Source organism: Bombina bombina, chromosome 5 (assembly GCF_027579735.1).
Source record: "Bombina bombina isolate aBomBom1 chromosome 5, aBomBom1.pri, whole genome shotgun sequence".
NCBI classification, from domain to species: domain Eukaryota; kingdom Metazoa; phylum Chordata; class Amphibia; order Anura; family Bombinatoridae; genus Bombina; species Bombina bombina.
The window spans coordinates 711,231,463-711,255,551 of record NC_069503.1 but is presented as its reverse complement, the minus strand read 5'-3'; the positions used below and the strand labels follow the sequence as shown (position 1 = coordinate 711,255,551).

Sequence of the window (24,089 nt, the reverse complement as noted above, 5' to 3'; positions counted from 1 at the left end):
TTGAATAAACATTTTCTTAAGGTAACCCTCTAATTTTTTATCCATTGGATCTGAAAAAGCACAACTGTCCTCAACCGGGATAGTGGTACGCTTTGCTAAAGTAGAAACTGCTCCCTCCACCTTAGGGACCGTCTGCCATAAGTCCCGTGTAGTGGCGTCTATTGGAAACATTTTTCTAAATATAGGAGGTGGGGAAAAGGGCACACCATGTCTATCCCACTCCTTGCTAATAATTTCTGTAAGCCTTTTAGGTATAGGAAAAACGTCAGTACACACCGGCACCGCATAGTATCTATCCAGCCTACACAATTTCTCTGGAATTGCAACTGTGTTACAGTCATTCAGAGCAGCTAATACCTCCCCAAGCAATACACGGAGGTTCTCAAACTTAAATTTAAAATTAGAAATCTCTGAATCAGGTTTCCCCGAGTCAGAGATGTCACCCACAGAATGAAGCTCACCGTCCTCATGTTCTGCATACTGTGACGCAGTATCAGACATGGCTCTTACAGCATTTGCGCGCTCTGTATCTCTCCTAACCCCAGAGCTATCGCGCTTGCCTCTTAATTCAGGCAATCTAGATAATACCTCTGACAGGGTATTATTCATGATTGCAGCCATGTCCTGCAAGGTAATCGCTATGGGCGTCCCTGATGTAATTGGCGCCATATTAGCGTGCGTCCCCTGAGCGAGGGGCGAAGGGTCTGACACGTGGGGAGAGTTAGTCGGCAAAACTTCCCCCTTGACAGAACCCTCTGGTGATAATTCTTTTTTAGATAAAGACTGATCTTTACTGTTTAAGGTGAAATCAATACATTTAGTACACATTCTCCTATGGGGCTCCACCATGGCTTTCAAACATAATGAACAAGTAGTTTCCTCTGTATCAGACATGTTTAAACAGATTAGCAATGAGACTAGCAAGCTTGGAAAACACTTAAAACAAGTTTACAAGCAATATAAAAAACGTTACTGCACCTTTAAGAAACACAAATTTGGAAATAACAGTGAAAAAAGGCAGTTACACTAACGAACTTTTTACAGTGTATGTAACAAGTTAGCAGAGCATTGCACCCACTTGCAAATGGATGATTAACCCCTTAATACCAAAAACGGAAAAACAAATGACAAAAACGTTTTTTAAACAGTCACAACAACTGCCACAGCTCTACTGTGGCTTTTTACCTCCCTCAATACAACTTTTGAAGCCTTTTGAGCCCTTAAGAGAAGTCCTGGAACATGCAGGAAGAAGCTGGATGTCTGTGTTTGTAATTTTTGCTGCGCAAAAAAGCGCTAAAATAGGCCCCTCCCACTCATATTACAACAGTGGAAAGCCTCCAGGAACTGTTTCTAGGCAAAATTCAAGCCAGCCATGTGGAAAAAACTAGGCCCCAATAAGTTTTATCACCAAACATATATAAAAAACGATTAAACATGCCAGCAAATGTTTTAAAATACACTTTTATAAGAGTATGTATCTCTATTAATAAGCCTGATACCAGTCGCTATCACTGCATTTAAGGCTTTACTTACATTACTTCGGTATCAGCAGCATTTTCTAGCAAATTCCATCCCTAGAAAAATATTTTAACTGCACATACCTTATTGCAGGAAAACCTGCACGCTATTCCCCCTCTGAAGTTACCTCACTCCTCAGAATATGTGAGAACAGCAAAGGATCTTAGTTACTTCTGCTAAGATCATAGAAAACGCAGGCAGATTCTTCTTCCAAATAATGCCTGAGATAAAGAGTACACTTCGGTACCATTTAAAAATAACAAACTTTTGATTGAAGAAATAAACTAAGTATAAAACACCACAGTCCTCTTACGACCTCCATCTTAGTTGAGAGTTGCAAGAGAATGACTGGATATGGCAGTGAGGGGAGGAGCTATATAGCAGCTCTGCTGTGTGTGATCCTCTTGCAACTTCCTGTTGGGAAGGAGAATATCCCATAAGTAATGGATGATCCGTGGACTGGATACACTTAACAAGAGAAAACTAATATTGAAAAAGTTTGGATTTTGGAATTCCAAATTTGGAAATATGTACCTGTACTAGTTATTTGAAATTCAGACTAGTTTTGCATTGTTGTTTATTATGCATTGTTTGATTATAAAATGTTACTGTGATTAGTGTTCCTTTAAGGGACATCACACTGTAAACCCTTCACCCCTTTAATTTGTCCCTAGTGATCCATTTTACCTGCTAAAGTGTACAGAATTGTTTACAAATAACTACTTTTCCTTTGTCATTGAAAATTCTGCCTGTTGAAACCACACATATGCTGAAAATGTCAATGTTGCCGTATTGGCCAAAGGAAAGCTTTGTACACACGTTGCAGTAGCAGAAATCAACCTCCCAGTGGGGGTAGGCACAGAGAGAGAGAGAACCCAGCCCATTTGAAAGAGTGTTCCTGCAACAGCTATGAATACAATTAACTCTTATCAGCAGCTTGCCTAAATATTTAGTCCTTTTAATTAGGGGATCCAGGGATTAAAATGGATTTAGGAAACTTTTTAAGACAATAAATATAAGAGACAATGCCCAATGCTAGCAGATACAAAAGCAAACATTATCTGAACATACATAAAAAGGGCACATATACCATGCAAAGAGTATAGGCACAATGACACAAAGCCAAAATGATTCTACTACTATATAAAAAGAAGGTTTGTGTTACAATTCTAGCCAAACTGGCCCTGCTTTCTCTAGAAAAGGGCACTTTAAAGGTGATGCGATTACCTTATATATGGATGCACACATATATTCATAGGTGGTTTGGGGATTTGGCACCCCTTAAGACAAGCATAAAGTAGATTTTACATTCTTTAAATAAAGAGGTTTTTCACAGTCAAACTATGCTCATGGATATAATGACTGATTCAGTGGAAGCTTAGATATAATTTTGTCTGAAATCTGTATCCATGGTTTTGATAGGCGGAGCAAAAAGGGTATCAATACTATATAACTCTCTTCAATTAATTAGGCTGACTCTTATTACAACATTTTGTAGTCTATAAAATTTAATTATGTATAATTAAAAACTTTGCAATGCTTCCTGTCATACCGCCGCCTCTGCTCCCTAGTTCTGCCGTCTCCGCTCCTCCGGCCGCGGCCATGGCAGTAGTGACGTCATTGCCACACGCCGCCAATGCTGCTCTGCTTGTCTCCTTGACACGAGCCTGCGCCTATTTAAGGTAACCTCCTTCAATCTTTAGTTGCCATAGTATAGGTTGTGTTGTGTGTACTCCTGGTTGCTTTTATTCTATTGTATAAAGCTTTGACTGTTTCACTGATTGGCTAAAATGCAAGTCTGTCAAAAGAACTGAAATAATGGGCAGTGTGCAGAGGCTTAGATACAAGATAATCACAGAGGTAAAAAGTGTATTAATGTAACTGTGTTGGTTAGGCAAAACTAGGGAATGGGTAATAAAGGGATCTTTTTAAAACAATAACTATTCTTGTGTAGTCCCTTTAAAGGACCAGTCAACACAGTATATTTGCATAATCAACAAATGCAAGATAACAAGACAATGCAATAGCACTTAGTCTGAACTTCAAATGAGTAATAGATTTTTTTTCTGACAATTTTAAAAGTTATGACATTTTCCACTCCCCCTGTACCATGTGACAGCCATCAGCCAATCACAAATGCATACACGTACCATGTGACAGCCATCAGCCATTCACAAATGCATACACATTTATTCTTGCACATGCTCAGTAGGAGCTGGTGACTCAAAAAGTTTAAATATAAAAAGACTGTGCACATTTTGTTAATTGAAGTAAATTGGAAAGTTGTTTAAAATAGCATGCTCTATATGAATAATGAAAGTTTCATTTTGATTGAGTGTCCCTTTAAGTGGAATGCTGATCTTCCTACATGCAGTGATACAGATATTGGTTGATATGAGTACGACCTAATTTATTTATTTTTAAGTGGCTGCAGCAAATGACAGTTAAACAACATTTAAGAGAATTTTCAAGGAGTGTGGACCTACAATATAATTCACACTTTTCTAACCAAAAAAAATAATTTTTTAAATGCTTTTTGCAATGCAGTGAATATGTTCTTGGGAAAAAAAGCAAATATAAAAAATTACTTTAATGTCCCTTAATGTCAAAATATCTTGATACATGTTTGTGTTATTGCAACTTTATCTGCTATGTTCCTTTATTAGTTTATTATAATATATGTCACAGACAATGATCTATTTTCTGTTCAGTATCATTAAAACCAGACAAACTCTTATTTATTTAAAAAAAAGGAAGATTTAATATTTGCTAGGGTTAGTCATCTTTGTTTTTTCTATTTGTTTTGATTAAATAAAACTGTCTGGGAAAGTGAGCTATCAAATAACAGACATCCCTGAGGCAAACCTAGATGTCTCAGTAAGCTGCAAGCTACTTCCCAGAAAAAGGAACAGAAAACAGCAGAAAGCTTCCTATCACAGGTTTAAAATGGAGTACAACCTTTTTGTATTGTAAAATGAGTCTTGCTGCCTTTGTTAAAGGGCTGAACAGGAGCGTTGCTTTGGTCTTGTCTTGTTTTCTCACGTCTCATAAAATTCTTTTGCAAATGAAGAACTGAGCTCTATGTGCTGTTCCAGATGTAAACAATCATTTGACCATTGTTGAAGCATGGACAATTTGAGACAAAGATGAAAGTGGGCAAAAGGTTGCGTCTGATGCTGCTACCATAAGACCCACTACTTCCATACATTGTGCTACAGATGGAGAATGAGCCATCTGTCGGAAAAAAACAGACAATCTAAAGTTTGGTTCTGCGCATTTGAACCAAGTCTATTATCACACCCAGAAAGACCACCATTGTGGCTGAGGACATTGATTTCCCATCCATGTTCCTGAAGGAAAGATACCATTCTGTGGGTACGAGCAGTAGCCATAGAAAGAGACGAAGTTTGGGCCAAGATATCGTCCAAATGAGAAGCAATGCTAAGAGAGCCCCTAAAACCTTCATGAAGATGCGAGGGGTGGCGGCCAGACTGAAGGGGTGGGCCACAAATTGGTAATGCTTGTTGAGAAGAGCAAACTTTAGAAACTAGAAATTATACTTGTGAATTGGAATATGCTAATATGCATCCTTTAAATCTATACTTGTCATAAATTGTACCTCCTGAATTGGAGGCAAAATGATGCGGATAAATTCTATTTTGAAAGAGGTTACCCGCACAAATTTGTTCAGAGTTTTAAGTCCAGAATAGGACGAAAAGTGCCTTCCTTCTTTGGGACCTTGAATCGGTTGGAGTATTAAGCCTGACCCTGTTGAAATAATGGAACAGGTTGTTTTCTGCTTTGTTTTCAGGATTTCTTTTCCTTTTAACAGTCTCATGCCTATTCCACAAGCAGGCTCACATGCTCATACCTTCCCCTTCTCAACATGCAGTTTATATTGGCCCCTCTCTTCTTTCTTCTCCATACCTTAGCTCTTATAAACTACTTTCTATTTTAAAATCTATATCAATAAACTGCACCACCTCACAGAAATACCCCTACTGCTATAAATCTCATTCTCACCTACTCTTACTTTCCATCTTGCTGCTTTTAGCATTAGACGACATCTCTCCAAATCCTGGGCCCACCCTCATTCCCACCATTACCCAATCATGCACTCCTTATAGAATCTTTAATAAAAGCAACACACATAACCTAATTTCCATCCAATGCATTCCATATGCACACACTCCTTTCACTTGTGCACTATGGAACTCTCGTTCTCTCATCAATGACCTGTTTATATTAAATGCTTTCACCCTTTTAGCAATTACTGAAACCTGGCTATCATCTTCTGACACCGTTTCCATTGCTGCCCTCACACATGGTGGTCTCCACTTTACCCATAACCCCGAGGCCAGGTGAGAAACATGGGGCGGTGTTGGGATCCTGCTCTTCCCCTGGGTGAAAAGTCTGACGACTTAGAAAATCCGCCTCCCAGTTGTCTACGCCTGGGATGTGAATTGCTGAGAGAGGTCAGGAGTGATCCTCCGCCCACCTGAGTATTTTTTTTACTTCCGTCATTGCTAGGGAACTCCTTGTTCCTCCTTGATGATTGACGTAAGCTACAGTCGTGATGTTGTCCGACTGAAATCTAATGAATTTGGCCGCAGCTAGCTGAGGCCATGCCTGAAGCGCGTTGAATATTGCCCTCAGTTACAGAATGTTTATCGGGAGAAGAGCTTCTTCCCGAGACCATAAGCCCTGAGCTTTCAGGGAGTCCTAGACTGCACCCCAGCCCACCAGACTGGCGTTGGTCATTATGATGATCCACTCTGGTCTGCGGAAACACATTCCCCGAGACAGGTGATCCTGAGACAACCACCAGAGAAGAGAATCTCTGGTCCCCTGGTCCAGCTGTATTTGAGGAGACAAATCTGCATAATCCCCATTCCACTGTTTGAGCATGCATAGTTGCAGTGGTCTGAGGTGTATCCGTGCAAAAGGGACTATGTCCATTGCCGCTACCATTAATCCGATTGTCTCCATGCACTGAGCTACAGATGGCCGAGGAATGGAATGAAGGGCTCGGCAAGTGGTTAAGAGTTTTAACTTTCTGACCTCCGTCAGAAATATTTTAATTTCTACCGAGTCTATCAGAGTTCCTAGGAAGGAAACTCTTGTGAGGGGGAGAGAGAACTCTTTTTGATGTTCACCTTCCACCCGTGAGACCTCAGAAAGGCCAATACAATTTCCGTGTGAGACTTTGAAAAAAACGTTACTGTGCCTTTAAGAGATAAAAAGGCACACAATTTTGCAAAACAGTGAAAAATGCAGCAAACTTTTCGAAATTTTTACAGTATGTACCTAAAGCATTAGTAAGATTGCACCACTAGCAATAAAAACAATTAACTCCTTAATGCCCAAACCGGATCAACAGTAAGCCAAAAAAACGGTTAAAAAATGTTCAGCACCTTGCCACAGCTCTGCTGTGGCCCTACCTTCCCATAGGAACCAGATTTGTGGGGAAAAAGCTTCTTATAGGCCCTCAAACTGCAGTAGGACCCTCCATGTGAAACAGCCTGAACTTCTAGTCAAATATAACTGCGCAACAGAGGCGCAAAATTAGGCCCCTCCCACCTCACTACGGTGCTTGTGAGGCCTAAAGAAACACTCCAAAGTGTTTTAATATTAGCCATGTGGGTAACAGCCCCTGAAAGAAACCCAAAGGAACCTTCAAAGTGTCTCAAAAAACAATATTTTCAATAAAAACCCGTTTGCCTTGAAAGTAGTGTCAACCAGCACAAACTAGCCCTGTTATGTAAGCTTGAAATTCCATACTTAGTCTCTGAATACAGCTTACCCTTCCCTCATGGGGATATTATCAGCCTTCTCTAGCATTATCACAGTCTTGTCTAGAAGAAAAAGGACTGAACATACCTTATTGCAGCCTAACCTGCAAACCGTTCCCCCCAACTGAAGTTTTCTTGTACTCCTCAGTCCTGTGTGGGAACAGCAGTGGATTTTAGTTACAACATGCTAAAATCATCTTCCTCCCTGCAGAAATCTTCATCTCCTTTCTGCTAGAGAGTAAATAGTACACACCAGTACCATTTAAAATAACAAAATCTTGCTTGTTGAAAATAAAAACTACAATTTTTCTACCACATTCACTTTACCCTTCCGATTGCTTAGAGCCGGCAAAGAGAATGACTGGGGGGTGGAGCTAGAGGGGGAGCTATATGGACAGCTCTGCTGTGTGCTCTCTTTGCCACTTCCTGTTGGGAAGGAGAATATCACACAAGTAAAGGATGAATCCGTGGACTCGATACATCTTACAAGAGAAAATACATTTTATTTGTGTCGGCGATGTCGGGGGCGGCAGATTAGGGGTGTTTAGATTTAGGGGTTTATGTTAGGGTGTTAGGTGTTTACGTAACTTTTTTTAATAGAAATCAATGGGGTATGCTTCATTCTCTTGCATCGAACATAAGATTTTGTTGCTTTCAGACTCCCATTGATTTCTATGGCATCCGCGGCCTCAAGGGTGGCGGTTTGAAAACTAGGTAAGCTGCGTCGGAATAGCCGCGAGCGTACCTGTTAAATGTCTGATAAATTGGAAAAAGTGTCAAATAGAGTTGAAAGTGTATTCGGAACATCTGTAATGACGTAAGCATCGATCTGCATCGGATTGAGATTGCGGGATTGTATGTTACGTTACAAATTTCAACATTTGCCGATCTTGACGCTTTGATAACTAGGTCGGATCAATCTCGCAACAATTACAATTGTGCTGGTTGACACTACTTACAATTGACTCTTTCATAAATAGGCCCCAGAGCATGCAATTTTAAGCAACTTTCTAATTTACTCCTATTATCAATTTTTCTCTTCCTTCTCTTGGTATTTTTTTTGGTTCAGCACCCGTTTTTAGTTCAGAACCTTGGTAGCACTTGCTGATTGGTGTCTAAATGTAGACACCAATCAGCAAGCACTGCCCAGGGTTCTGATCAAATAATGGTCCATCTCCTAAGCTTACATTCCTGCTTTTCAAATAAAGATACAAAGAGAACAAAGAAAATTGATAATAGGAGTAAATCAGAAAGTTGCTTAAAATTTGGGTTTCATATCCCTTTAAGGCCTGTGAGGAAAAAATCCTAAAACACATCATACACATATTATATTGAATAACCCCCCTTTGATCCCCCTTGTGTACCAAACTATAACCTCATCCATCATGAGCTGAACCACTAACTGCATAAGACAAATAGCAGTTTTCTTAAAGAGACAGTGTAGCTTTTTTGTTCTGTGACAAAATATATTGAACCCAGGACTAAAACATACTGAGAGCCATTAAGGGTTAATAAGGCAATACAATGAATTCCGTAATGGTTGTGTTAAACACATAGGTAAAGTGCTATGTGTAAAGTCTGAGAACTCCCAACTATGGAGTACCTATACAAGGAGAGTACTAGGGATAGTTCCTGGGCTTTGTCTGAGTCACTTGTACTGCAGCACCCCTCCACTGTATCTTACCAGCTTGCTGAGGCCTTTTTCCCTCACAGAATGCTGATTCAGCAGAGAGCCCATCCAGTACAATTAAATATACTGCAAAGGATACTTGCGGACATACCAGCAACCACCCAGGTGGAGGCTAAGAGACAGGGTCCCCACACAGTACTGTACGTATATGCATTTTGTTATTGGCTGATTGCTGTCACATGATACATTGGGAAGAAAAATGTAACTAAATTTGACATTTGTCGGAAAAAAATCTATTACTCATTTGAAATCCAGTGCTTTTGCATTGTCTTTCTCCTATGCATTTATGGATTATTCTATTCTACTGTGTTTGATGGTCCTTTAATAAGGCAGGGACATACAAGGTTAAAAATTTGGGAATCTATCAGTGTTAGTGGTGAGCAGCAGTGGATGCTGTCTTTCCGCTGCCAACATTTATCATTGCCCAAGAAACTCATTGCTAAGCACCCCCTGCTCTTGTGCAACTAAGAGCTTGTCACTCATTTTAACTCCACCACCTCTGAGGTGACGTAGAGGTTATGGGGTCGATTTTACAAGCAGCAGATGCTGCTTCCGACCAGAAACAGCAGACCAGAAATGGAAGTTAAGAAGCAGCGGTCATAAGACCGCTGCTCCTTAAATGGACATTGTACACTAGATTTTTCTTTGCATAAATATTTTGTAGATGATCCATTTATATAGCCCATACAGTCTTTTAAATGTATAGTTTTGCTTATTTTTAAATAACATTGCTCTGATTTTCAGACTCCTAACCAAGCCCCAAAGTTTTAGGAGAATACTGATGTATACAGGTTGCTCCTGTTTGTGTAAAAAGTCTTTTCATATGCAGAGGAAGGGGGAGTGTCTGCTAATTCCCACTTGCAGTGGATGCTCCAACTACCTTTTTAAAAGAGCTAAACTGGGAGCTTTATACTGGTTTTATACTGGATTTTTAGCTCAGTATCTGTGCATATTATTCTTTATAGTAGTGTCTATTACATGCAGTTATATGAAAATTGGTGTATACTGTCCCTTTAACTTCTCCGCCAACCTTTAGGTGGTGGATTGAAATCATCCCAATCCGATCCGGATGATTGACACCCCTGCTAGCGGCCGATTGGAATCAAGAGCAATGTTAAATGCAACAGCATATGCTGACGGCATTTAGCAAGGTCGAGCAGAGTCTGCTCGACCCTACATAAATCTACCCCTATGTGGCCTTTTGACCACAGCTTCTTAACAGTAAGCAGCACTACAAAAGCTCCAAGCAACCTCCACTACATGGATTCCATTGTATTTTTTGTTATGTATAGCAGTGTCATAAGTAACTCCTTGCAGTGGCATATTATGACCTAGGCCAACAAGGCCGGTGCTGAGGTCAGATTTGGGAGGGGCAGCACATCTGCCCTATCCTCTCTCTAAAAGCCAGCACACAGTACAGTTAGCGATAAAGTGCAGGCTTTTATAGAGAAGACAAGGCACGTGGGCTGATTAAGGTCGCTCTTCACAGTCAGTGCTCCTTTAAAATTAACCTTAAAAACTACATGATTAACCCCTTCACTGCTGGGAATTTAGAAGTGTGATGCGCAAATCCAATTGACAGCCTTCTAACTACCAAAAAGCAATGGCAAAGCCATGCATGTCTTTTGTTTCTGAACAAAGGGGGACCCCAGAGAAGCTTTTACAACCATTTGTGCTATGACTGCACATACAGTATGTAAATAATTTCAGTGAGAAGCCCAAAGTTTGTGAAAAAGTTAACTTCTTTTTAATACGATTAAAAAAAATATATAGTTTTGATAGGTGAATTAAAAAAAAAACAAGTCTCTATTTCTGTTTGGAGTGATATCAATAATTCTCCTGTCTTTTGGGCAAGATTTTCTCTGAAATTACGTGTCCATAAGGGGTTAATATTTAAAAATGACTATAATAAATATAATAATAAATATATTTAGAGGATGACAAATTATTGGTATTTTTTAAAAAAAAGAAAAATAACGACATTTATGCTTAATCTAACTGAGTTGGGACATTATGGGTATACAGTACATACCAGTGAGATGTGTTATTTATATGCATTATACTATAAAATTGTTCATTCCATTTTTCTAACTTTGTTTATTGTAAAAAACGTGGTTTTTAATTCTGCAAGTTTTATTTCTGGAAACAAAATTAACAATACAGAATATTAATATTTTGCATAAACATGGATGTGGCTTTCCTTGTTTACAATACTAGGCTTTTCTCACACTGTAAAGCGTGTTTTGTAAAACAAGAGCAATTTCTTTAACTGAAAACAACGAGCCACTCGCAAAACTGTAATTTCTCACTGTCCATACCAGGACTGCAGTAACCCGGTCTGCACAGAGTTTTGCAAGAATTAAGCATCTCATTAGTTTCAGTTTATCTCAATGAACAAATTGTAATCTGTCCTTTTAATCAAAACAGCTTGTTTAGATATTGTCAATAAGTAACTTTATAAAATATGCATATTAATGTATATTCAATTGTAAGTGTACACATTACCATGACAACCTCCATGGTCTTTCATATCACTCCACTTAATAGCTCTGAGGTCTCCTTCCCATGTTGCATCTGGCATGGATCCAGGGAAATCTGTAATTAAAGAAAGCAACATAGTTTTGGAATTGAGTGATAATGTACATCAGTAATGTTTTTTGTACAATGCATTAGCGGTGTAATCAGGGAGATAATTGGTGATGCTTAGTGATGTAACTGGCACTATTAAACTGACATTAAAGGGACAGACTGTCTACTCTAGAATTTTTATTGTTTAAAAAGATAGATAATCCTTTTATTACCCATTCCCAAGTTTTGCATAACTAACAGTTATATTAAAGTGACTCTGAACCCAAATTTTTTTCTTTCGTGATTCAGATAGAACATGCAATTTTTTTATTTTTTTTTTTAAATTTCATTTTTATTATATTTCAACATGTTTATACATTTTTAAGCAGTTTTCAGGAAACAGAGAAGGTTACATAAACAATGAAAAAAAAACAAAAAAAAAAACAACCAAACAACCGTGAGGATTCAATAATTCTAACAATCCTTCATCTCTAGAGTTTCCTATTGAATTATATTATTTCTATAATTCCTTAAACAAAAAACAATAACAAAGGAGAGGGAAGAAAAAAAAAAATTTAACAGGGAAAAACAGCACTATTTCCCTTATATACTTTATGCGTAGAGTCAACAAATCAAACCAATCTATTGTTTATGCTTTTTATAACCAATAATACTCCTAAATTACCTTCAAGTTAATTAAGAATTAGTATGCTCAAGATAATTTTTCTTAGTTGATCGACCTCAGTTCAATTTTATATTATTATTATTGCAGTCCAGACTCATATCTGTTACTTCTCAATACTTCCACCAAGAGAGAGAGAGAGGGAGAAAAAAAAAAATAAAAAAAAATAAAAAAGGGGGGAGAGAAAAAAAAAAAGAAGGGGAGAGGGGGGAAAGGGAAAGGGAATTTCCACATTCGTCCCCCCCCCCCCCCAAAACCTTCGATTCTTATCCATTTACCATAACCCCAGTTGTACTAGCTCTGTGTTTTGGAAGGGAAATACAATATAGTCTATCTCTGTGGCCGGGAGGGATTTAATAAATGGTGCCCATTTACTAAAAAAAATTCTGAATCAGAATCATTATTAATATCCGTGTCACGTTGTTCTAATATGCATTGTTTTTTGAGGAAATTTTTTATTTCCACCACACTAGGGATTTCTCTCGTCTTCCATTTTTTAAATATTAAGTACCTAGCTGCCATTATAGAGACACTTATTATTTTTTCATTTGATTGTTGTTCTATCTGATTATCACAGCAAAATATAATTAAGCTTGCCGATATCCTCAGAGGGGAGATCCTGAGAGTAGTATTGATCCAGAATTCTAGTTTTCGCCAAAATTGCCTAATCAGGGGACAGTTAACTATCATATGTAAGAGATCTGCCGCAATTAAGGAGCACTTAGGACATTTAAAAAAATTAATGTTCTGGAGCTTATAGCCTTTTTCCGGAGTATAGTGAAATTTATTTAATAACTTAAGATGAGCCTCTCTCCATGTTGCTGAAAGAGTAGCCATTGCCACTTTATGAATAGATTTTTGTATAAATTTATGGTCAATATAATCCTGGGCCAAAATTAGTCTCCAATCTTGAGCAATTTCCTCTAAAGTATGACTTGCTCTGTTTGCTCCTAAGAGGTAGTAGCAATAAGAGATGGACATACGTCCCTTCTTAACTAACGTGAGCCAATCCTCTAGATCTCCCAAATCCCATTGCCACTCTCCCTCCCTCGTTAGCTCTAATGCATAGTGCCTTACTTGCAAAAACGCAAAGAACTCCTTATTAGAGAGGTTGAAGCTATTTTTAATTTCTTCAAAAGTTCTAACACATTTTTTTTCTTTATCAATGAATTGGATCATTGTGTTCAGTCCCACCATTTGCCATTTCTTAAAAATTGCAGAATCCAGTCCTGCTTGAAATAATGGGTTACCCAGAACAGGGAGATATTTTGAAACCTTGCAGTTGATAGAAAGAAGCTTCCCTATCTTCGACCAGGCCTTTAGAGGATTAAAAATCATTTTGTTCTCCTTAATTTTAGATGGCAAACCTTTTAAGTCACAATGCAGCAGTGCACATGGAAGGTATGGGTCACAAACACTATCCTCCAATGCATTGTTTAAAACATAGTTATTACAGAAGATCCAATCTGCTGCAATTCGTGCTAAGAAAGCAAAATTGTAAAGCCGTATATCAGGTAATGCAAAACCGGCAAATATTTTAGCATGTGTTAGTTTGCTCAGGGCTATCCTGAGTTTTCTCTTCTGCCAGATGAAGCTTCTGTGCCAGCTGTTTAGCCCTCGAATATCCCTATCATAAAGTATTAATGCTGTGTTCTGTAATACATATAATAGTTTGGGGAGAAGAACCATTTTAAACAAGGCTATCCATCCTGAAATAGAAAGAGGTAGATTTTCCCAGAGTCTAAGTTTATTTTTAATTGTGGTCATAATTGGAGAAATATTAAAATTATATAGATCCCGTGGATTAGTAGGTATTACTATGCCTAAATACTTAAATGACTCATTAACTATTCTAAAAGGACTATTCACCAAGGAGTCTTTATTTTTTCTAAGCCAGTACAGCTCTGATTTCATCACGTTTATTTTATAACCAGAGAATAGTCCAAATTGGTTAGTGATTCCCAGCAGCTTAGGTATATTAACCCCTAGTGTTAGAGCATGCAATTTTAAGCAACTTTCTAATTTACTCCTATTATCAATTTTTCTTCGTTCTCTTGCTATCTTTGTTTGAAAAATGAAGGCATCTAAGCTTTTTCTGGGGTTCAGAACTCTGGATAGCACTTTTTTATTGGTGGATGAATTTATCCACCAATCAGCAAGGACAACCCAGGTTGTTTACCAAAAATGGGCCGGCATCTAAACTTACATTCTTGCATTTCAAATAAAGATACCAAGAGAATGAAGAAAATTTGATAATAGGATTAAATTAGAAAGTTGCTTAAAATATCATGCTCTATCTGAATCACAAAAGAAAAAATTTGGGTTCAGTGTCCCTTTAATACGCCTTTAACCTCTGTGATTACCTTATATTTAAGCCTCTGCAGACTTATTATTATTATCGGTTATTTGTAGAGCGCCAACAGATTCCACAGCGCTATAAACAAAAGCGGAGTACAACAAAACAATTATATGGATCAAATAGTAAGAGGACCCTGCCAAGAGTTTCACTGTTGTAGTCAGCTCTTAAGAAGGTGATCTTCAAACAGCTGGACTCTTAGGCTTACATGCTAAGGGGGTTCAGGGGATAGCGATGGAGGAGAGGATCTGGTATAAAGAAAGGTTAGCGTAGGATGTATGCATCCCTGAACAGTAGTCTTTAGGGAGCGCTTAAAGCTTTCAAAACTAGGGGAGAGTCTTGTGGAGCAAGGCAGAGAGTTCCACAAGATGGGAGCCAGTCTGGAGAAGTCCTGTAAACGGGAGTGTGATGAGGTAACAAGAGAGGAGGAGAGTAGGAGGTCATGAGCAGAGCGAAGGGGACGGGAGGGAGAGTATCTGGAGACAAGGTGTGAGATATAGGGGGAGCAGTGCAGTTGAGGGCTTTGTATGTCAGAGTGAGAATTTTGTGTTTGATCCTAGAGGCAAGAGGAAGCCAGTGAAGAGAGATGAAGAGCAACGTGTAAAGTAGATGAGCCTGGCAGAGGCATTCATTATGGATTGTAAAGGAGCTAGGCGGCAGATGGGGAGACCAGAGAGGACAGAGTTGCAGTAATCAAGGTGGGAAAGGATGAGAGAGTGGATTAAAATCTTAGTTGTGTCTTGTGTAAGGAAGTGTCTCATTTTAGCGGTGTTTTTAAGGTGGAAGCAGCAGGCTTTAGCCAAGGACTGAATGTGAGGAGTGAAAGAAAGATCTGAGTCAAATGTGACCCCGAGACATCGGGCATGCAGGGTAGGGGTAATGATGGAGTTGTCGAAAGTTATAGAGAGATTGGGGGTGGAGATTTTGAAGAAGGGGGGAAAATAAGGAGCTCAGTTTTGGAGAGATTTAGCTTGAGGTAGTGAGAGGGCATCCAGGAAGAGATGTGAGAAAGACAGTTAGTGACATGGGTTAGCAAGAAAGGAGATAGATCTGGTGCAGAGAAGTAGATTTGGGTGTCGTCGGCATACAAAATATATTGGAAACCATGGGACTTTATTAGGAAATCTAGTGATGACATGTAGATTGAGAAGAGAAGGGGATCAAGGACAGAGCCTTGCGGTACTCTGACAGAAAGTGGTGACAGGGCAGAGGAGGCCCCAGAGAAGTCTACACTAAAGGTACGGTTTGACAGGTAGGAAGAGAGCCACGAGAGGGCTGTGTCACAGATGCAGAAGGATTGGAGGGTTTGGAGCAAAAGAGGGTGGTCAACAGTGTCAAAGGCTGCAGACAGATCAAGGAGGATAAGCAGAGAAAAGTGGCCTTTTGATTTTGCTGTAAGTAGGTCGTTGTTAGCCTTAACAATTGCTGTTTCTGTGGAGTGATGGGGATGAAATCCAAATTGCAGTGGGTCAAGGCGGGAGTTTGATGTAAGGAAATGGGATAGGTGTGCATATACTAGTTTTTCAAGAAGCTTTGAGGCAAGAGGGAGGAGGGAAATAGGGCGGTAGTTGGATGTGGAGGTAGGATCAAGGGAAGGTTTTTTAATGATTGGTGTGACTAGTGCATATTTCAGAGATTATGGAAATATACCAGTGCTGAGGGAGAGGTTGAAAATGTGTGTGAGTATAGGGGTAATGGTAGCAAAGAGGTTGGGGAGTAGCTATGAGGGGATAGGGTCAAGGGGACAGGTACTGAGATGAGAGCGCAGTATAAGTATCAAAACTTCTTCCTCAGTAACAGGGGCGAATTAGCTAAGTTTAAGTTTATGTGGGTTGTGGTTGATTGAGAGCATTTGAGGGGGTGAGAGAATGGAATTATGTTGAGAGCTGATTTCGTTTCTGATGGAGTCGATTTTGTAAATTAAGTGGCTGGCAAAGTCTTGAGCTGACAGAGAAGTTGTATTAGGAGGTGGGGGAGGGCAGAGAAGAGTATTGAAAGTGGAGAACAGATGTTTTGGGTTTGAAGAAAGATTAGAGATAAGAGTAGAGAAGTAGTGTTGCTTATGGAGATTAAGGGCAGAATAGTAGGAGTTTAAGATGAATTTGTAAGGAAGAAAATCAGCTGAACTCCGAGATTTTCTCCAGTGCCGCTCAGCAGTACGGGAACATCTGCGTAGGTACCGTGTCAGAGGAGTATGCCAGGGCTGAGGATGAGTGTGTGATTTCCGAGCTATGGTAAGAGGGGCCAGATTGTCAAGGACGGATGTAAGGGTGGAATTATAGTGGCACATAGATTGGGCAGGGCAGGAAAAGGAGGAGAAGGGTGAGAGGAGAGGTTAGAGGGAATTAGCAAGCTGTTGCTGATCTAATGACATAATGCTTCTCTCAAGTTTGGTGTGAGGAGTAGAAGGAGGGAGAGTTGTAGGGAGGGATGATATGTTGCAAGTAAGGAGATGGTGGTCAGAAAAGAGGAAAGGGGGAGTTTGTGAAGTTTGAGAGAGTGCATCGATAGCTAAAGATCAGGTCAAGGGAGTGACTGTCTTTGTGAGTGGGAGAATCAGTCCATTTTGACAAACCAAAAGAGGAAGTGAGTTGCAGAAGTTGTTTTGCAGATGAGGCAGTGGGATTGTCAAGAGGAATGTTGAAGTCGCCAAGAATGAGGGCAGGGGTGTTTGAAGAAAGGAAATAAGGTAGCCAGGCAGCCAAGTGATCTAGAAATTGAGTTGAGGAGCCATTGGGTCGGTATATGACTGCAACACGTATAGAGAGAGGAGAGAATAAGCAAATCATGTGGGTTTTGAATGAGGAAAATGTGAGGGAAAAGATGAGTTGTATTTGTTGAAAGGTGCAACGAGAGGAAAGTAAAATACCTACACCACCTCCTTTTCTATTACCAGACCTAGGAGTGTGGCTGAAGTGGAGACTCCCATGTGACAGAGCAGCAGTGGATGCTGTGTCTAGGGGAGAGAGTCAGGTTTCTGTTAGGGCCAGAAGGTTGAGGGAGCGAGAGATAAAGAGGTCATGTATAGAAGTGAGCTTGTTGCAAACAGAGCGAGAGTTCCAGAGTGCACAAGTGGAAATATACCGGTGCTGAGGGAAATATACCGGTGCTGAGGGAGAGGTTGAAAATGTGTGTGAGTATAGGGGTAATGGTAGCAAAGAGGGAGGGGAGTAGCTGTGAGGGGATAGGGTCAAGGGGACAGGTAGTGAGATGAGAGCGCAGTATAAGTGCCGAAACTTCTTCCTCAGTAACAGGGGCGAATTAGCTAAGTTTAAGGTTATGTGGGTTGTGCTTGATTGAGAGCATTTGAGGGGGTGAGAAAATGGAATTATGTTGAGAGCTGATTTCTTTTCTGATGGAGTTGATTTAGTAAATTAAGTGGCTGGCAAAGTCTTGAGCTGACAGAGAAGTTTTATTAGGAGGTGGGGGAGGGCGGAGAAGAGTATTGAAAGTGGAGAATAGACGTTTTGGGTTTGAAGAAAGATTAGAGATAAGAGTAGAGAAGTAGTGATGCTTATGGAGATTAAGGGCAGAGTAGTAGGAGTTTAAGATAAATTTGTAGTGAAGAAAATCAGCTGAACTCCAAGATTTTTTCCAGTGCCGCTCAGCAGTACGGGAACATCTGCGTAGGTACCGTGTCAGAGGAGTATGCCAGGGCTGAGGATGAGTGTGTGATTTCCGAGCTATGGTAAGAGGGGCCAGATTGTCAAGGATGGATGTAAGGGTGGAATTATAGTGGCAGATAGATTGGTCAGGGCAGGAAAAGGAGGAGAAGGAGGAGAGGTTAGAGGGAATTAGCAATCTGTTGCTGATCTAATGACATAATGCTTCTGTGAAGTTTGGTGTGAGGAGTAGAAGGAGGGAGAGTTGTAGGGAGGGATATGTTGCAAGTAAGAAAATGGTGGTCAGAAAGAGGAAAGGGGGAGTTTGTGAAGTTTGAGAGAGTGCATCGATAGCTAAAGATCAGGTCAAGGGAGTGACTGTCTGTGTGAGTGGGAGAATCAGTCCATTGTGACAAACCGAAAAGAGTTTTTTTGCAGATGAGGCAGTGGGATTGTCAAGAGGAATGTTGAAGTCGCCAAGAATGAGGGCAGGGGTGTCTGAAGAAAGGAAATAAGGTAGGCAGGCAGCCAAGTGATCTAGAAATTGAGTTGAGGAGCCATGGGGTCGGTATATGACTGCAACATGTATAGAGAGAGGAGAGAATAAGCAAATCATGTGGGTTTTGAATGAGGAAAATGTGAGTGAAGATATGGGTTGTATTTGCTGAGAGGTGCAACGAGAGGAAAGTAAAATACCTACACCACCTCCTTATCTATTACCAGACCTAGGAGTGTGGCTGAAGTGGAGACCCCCATGTGACAGAGCAGCAGTGGATGCTGTGTCTAGGGGAGAGAGCCAGGTTTCTGTTAGGACCAGAAGGTTGAGGGAGCAAGAGATAAAGAGGTCATGTATAGAAGTGAGCTTGTTGCAAACAGAACGAGAGTTCCAGAGTGCACAAGTGAAAGGGGGAGTGGCTTTTGATGCAAGAGGAATGTCAGAAAGGTTGGCAGAGTTTTGTTTTCTGAGTCTATGGGACAATACACATGGATGTGCATGGCTAGGCAGTTGTTGGGGACCAGGATTAGGGGAGATGTCACCAGCAGTTAGTAAAAGCAAGAGGGAGAGTGACATGAGATGAGATACAGATTTGCAGTAATGAGACTGTTTTTGAGACGAGGTGCAGGGTGGGAGAGAGAGTGTTTAGGAATAGGTAAAGTTCATGAGTACAAAAGTAAGGTGAGTTTAAGAGAGATGGGCTAATGAACAGTGCAGGTGGAGAGGGAGAAGGAGTAATTGAATTATGGATTTTGTTATAGAGACAAGGGGCAGCAAAAAGGAATGTGAATATATTGAGCATTTTTACAAAAGTGGGAACGAATTAATCACATAAGACACAATATTACAGTAGCAGTTGCATAAGGAAACAATGAGGTACATAAAACATAATATTACAGAAGTAATTGCCTTGTGTCTTGCCCCTAGCCCAATCCTTAGAAAATTGTTGTAGCAATGCACAGCCCAGGGAAATGCACATCCCAAGCTGATGTTAAAATATTTAGGCATGGAAGTCAGCTGTGTCCACTAAATTACTTGATTGATAAATCAGAGACAAATGAAGGTCCAATTTGAAAGTTAGATTCTGATCTGGTCAGGGTGAGTTAACCCTTTGAGTGCTAACAACGGCTCTGAGCCGTCGCAGAGTTTCCCACTCTGGTGCTAACGACCGCTCAGAGCCGTCGCTAGCACTCTCCCACCTTGAGGGAGATCTGGGGGCTCCCACCTGCTCCTCCCCTGGCCTCGCTGGGGCTTCACGTTTTGCGCAGTGACGTCACACGCAATGACGTGATGACGTCACAGCGCAATTTTATTACAAATTTACAATACAAAGTATAGGGAAAGGGGGCATGCTGCTTAGATGCCTGTATCTCAGGCATCTAAGCAGCTACAGACCCCCAAGACCCACCGTTGGAAAGGTAATTGCCTAACCTTTCCAACGGTGTAAGTTTTGGGGATCTGGAAAAAAAATACAAAAGTTAAAAATAAAATGTTCAAAAAAAAACAAACTTAAATCACCTTAGCACCCAGGTGGGAAAGTGCTTAGCACTCAAAGGGTTAAGTAATACAATAAAATAAAATTTGGAGGAGGTTAAAACTATGGCATAAGACAGCTATACATTTTAGAATAATTGCAAGTATTGATAAGGAATGAACAACACATGGCAATTAACAAAACATTAGAAGTAAGACATTGGATAATAGTACAACAAATGTAGGACTAAATTAACAACCTAAAATCATTTGCTCTATATAAATATACACATACCATAAGAGAGTTACAAGAGAGGAAAAGACACCAGAATGCAGTGAATACTTTGCCGATTGTCAGGGACTCTATTCACGTACCATAAGAGAGTTACAAGAGAGGAAAAGACACCAGAGTGCAGTGAATACTTTGCATATTGACAGGGACTCTATTCACGTACCATAAGAGAGTTACAAGAGAGGAAAAGACACCAGAGTGCAGTGAATACTGAACCCTTGCACTTTGCAGATTGACAGGGACTCTATTCACGTACCATAAGAGAGTTACAAGAGAGGAAAAGACACCAGAGTGCAGTGAAGACTGAACCCTTATTTAAGTTCTTTTGACAGACTTGCATTTTAGCCAATCAGTGCCCTCTCATAAGTAACTCCAAGGGGCGTGAGCACAATGTTATTTATAGTACACACATGAACTAATACCCTCTAGGTGTGAAAAGCTGTCAAATGCTTTCAGATGAGAGGTGGCCTTCAAGGTCTTAGAAATTAGCACATGAGCCTATCTAGGTTTAGCTTTCAACTAAAAATAACAAGAGAACAAAGCAAATTTGATGATAAAAGTAAATTTGAAGGTTGTTTAAAATGACATGCACTATCTGAATCATGAAAGTTTAATTTTCACTGGATTGTCCCTTTAAATAAAAATCTATTATGCATATTAAAAAAGAGTGGTTAAACATGTTTTGGATAAAAAAAAGTTAAATCTGATTTCGGATCTAACAGGAAAACATGTTTGTGCACAACTTAAAGGGACATTGTATACTAAATTTCCCTTTTAATGTGTTTCTAATGGTCCATTTTACCTGCTGGAGTGTATTTAATAGTTTACATACCTTTACCTTTATTTTGTATACATTTGCCTTTTGAACCTCCCATCTATACTGAAAATATGAATATGTTTGTATTCTCTGTACAAATGTTATGTAAACAGGAGACAATAACACTAATTACACTCTCAGTAGGGGTAGAGGAGAGATTTTTTTATCTGAAAAAGTTTGTTGTGCTCATTGAAGCCCCCACACACGCAATATTGGGTATTTTAATATCTATCTTTTAGACAGAGATGATATGAGCAGCTCTGCTTTTCCTGCAGGTTCAGCCCATTTATGTGGGCTTGCCTAAGATAACAATAGATTATACAAAACCAACTATTTAAAATAGAAAATTAAACATGAAGGAGCAATTTTCTGTATGTTTAATATCCTGCATTAGGTATAACAAGCCCTTTGAAACATTTTTAAAGGAAACACATTTTATAGAACATTGTCCCTTTAAACCTATTGCTACTAGTGGACAGGTATATGACTCCACTATTATTAAAATATTTTTTTTATTTAGGACTGGAATTTAATATAGATGCAACAAATGAAAAAATGTGATTGTCCCTTTAAGTATCCCCGATTTAGCAATATTGGATACTTAAAGGGGTCACAGAAACGGCAGGACTCTCATAAGTTTAGAACATGGACGAAGGGATAAGAGGAGACACGACACATGACATACAGGGTGGACCATGGCTCTGGTATAAATGTTAAGAAAAGCCACAATTAGGGAACTGGACATTAGTGGGATTATGGCATTTCAATTATGTTATATTTTTCTTTATATTTGTTAACTTTTCTAGATCTAATGGTGAATATTTTTTCATTGTACTCATGTGATATGAATGTAGAAAAGTTATCTTCATTTCTGTAACATGTTTGGTTCTGCAAAATATCTCTTTTGGCTCAATAGGAGAGAAGGCTCTTTTCCCAACATCGGGAGCAAGACTTTGGGACAATATCAAGGAACAATGATATCACTCATATTATATTACTCACAGACTTAATGAATGAAGAAAAGAACAAGAATTGATTTAATGGAAAAATATGTTTTATTCACAACAAATGTACATTATTTTTTTAATATTTCAAAGAGTTTAATAAACAACGATTGAAACATAAGTATCCCCGATTTAACGGATTATGATGTCATCCATGATATTGTTAGCAAAGTCCATGAGAGCACAGAGTTTTCTAAGTGTGTATGTACCCAAGGCTTCCCTTTTTAAGCACCTTTTTTTGCTGTACTTGCATGCAGCAATTTTGTTTGTTAGAGGCAAATAAGTGAACAACGTAGTATAAAACTGAATAAAGAAAATGCTCTAATGCATTAGATCATTGTACCTTTTGCACTATTAATTGCCAATAACTATGTATATAACCCTTACAATGGGCCATGCACTGCTTATCCGTAGCTGCCAAGCACCAGCAGTGTGATACAAAAATTTGTAACAGAGTGGATGCTCCAGGGGGGTAGACAAAATGAGAAGTGATATACAACAATTGGAGGATTGGACAAATGACTGGGATCTAAAGTTTAACACAGCAAAGTGTAAAATTATGCATTTAGGGAGAAAAAATAAAATGTTAATTACAGACTCAATGACACTTTACTGACTGTTACAAATGAGGAACAGGACTTGGGAATTATTATTTCAGATGATTTAAAACTTAGTAAACAATGTAGTAATGCAGCGAGTAAGGCTAGCAGAATGCTTGGATGTATTGGTAGAGGTATTTGCAGCAGAAATAGTAAGGTTCTTATGCCACTTTATAGATCATTAGTTAGGCCTCATCTTGAGTATTGTGTGCAGTTCTGGAGGCCATATATTCAGAAGGATATTAACAAACTTGAATCTACCAAAAATGGTACATGGTTTAAAAAATAAAACTTACCAGGAGAGGCTCAATGACCTAAATATGTATAGCTTAGAGGAGAGAAGGGAAATAGGTGATATCATAGCAACTTTCAAGTACGTTAAAGGGCTTAGTAAAACTGAGGCTGTGGGTATTTTACATAAAATGGAAAATTCAAGAACAAGGGGTCATGAGCTCAAGCTAAAGGGTAGTAGATTCAGGAGTAATTTGAGGAAGCACTTCTTTACAGAAAGAGTGATTGATTTATGGAATAAACTTCCTCAAGAGGTAGTAATGACAAACACTGTGGGGGACTTTAAAAATGCATAGGACAAGCATAACGCTATCCTACAAACTAGATAAGTTTATACTGTTAGGTAATATCGGGAAGACTTGCTGGGCCTATGGCTCTTATCTGCCGTCAATATCTATGTTTCTATGTTCAGCTCAGGACGTGCCTCCCAACATATTGTGGATGCTTTTCAGAACGTGGGAGGTTAAAAAGCTTGTGGAAGTGGGTCACTGGCATTTTATTGGTGAGGCTGCTCATGGGAGAGACACAAACAGAGGTGCAGGGGTTGTGGGGCGTGCCATGGGTGTATCTAAATGGTGCTCGACCAGTCGCTTGAAACTGAGACACCAAAGGATAGGAAGAGGGCCATCCATACCTCCCAACAGATGACAATTCCACGGGACGCAGGACAGTTGGAAGATATTTCAGGTGCAAACGTTTATCGCCACTCTGGAGCTCGCTTTTACTGCATGCTTAAAGGGACATTATACACTCGATTTTTATACATTGCACTGATTTAAGTTTTTAAACTGTTTTATACTGGATTTATTATATCAGTATCTGTGCATATTATTCTTTATAGTAGTGTCTATTACATGCAGTTAAATTAAAATTGGTGTATACTGTCCCTTTAAAGGGACATGAAACCCA

The 24,089-nt window shown here is 39.4% G+C and overlaps 1 protein-coding gene across 1 annotated transcript in view; it reads right to left on the bottom strand.

Annotated features, from left to right (window-relative positions):
* LOC128660743 (N-acetyllactosaminide beta-1,6-N-acetylglucosaminyl-transferase) overlaps nucleotides 1-24,089 on the bottom strand; it is a 156,551-nt gene that overhangs the window by 73,329 nt on the left and 59,133 nt on the right. The window contains exon 2 of the mRNA XM_053714740.1: nucleotides 11,506-11,595. Within this exon, the coding sequence (XP_053570715.1) occupies nucleotides 11,506-11,595 (90 nt within the window). The remainder of the gene's footprint in view (nucleotides 1-11,505; nucleotides 11,596-24,089) is intronic.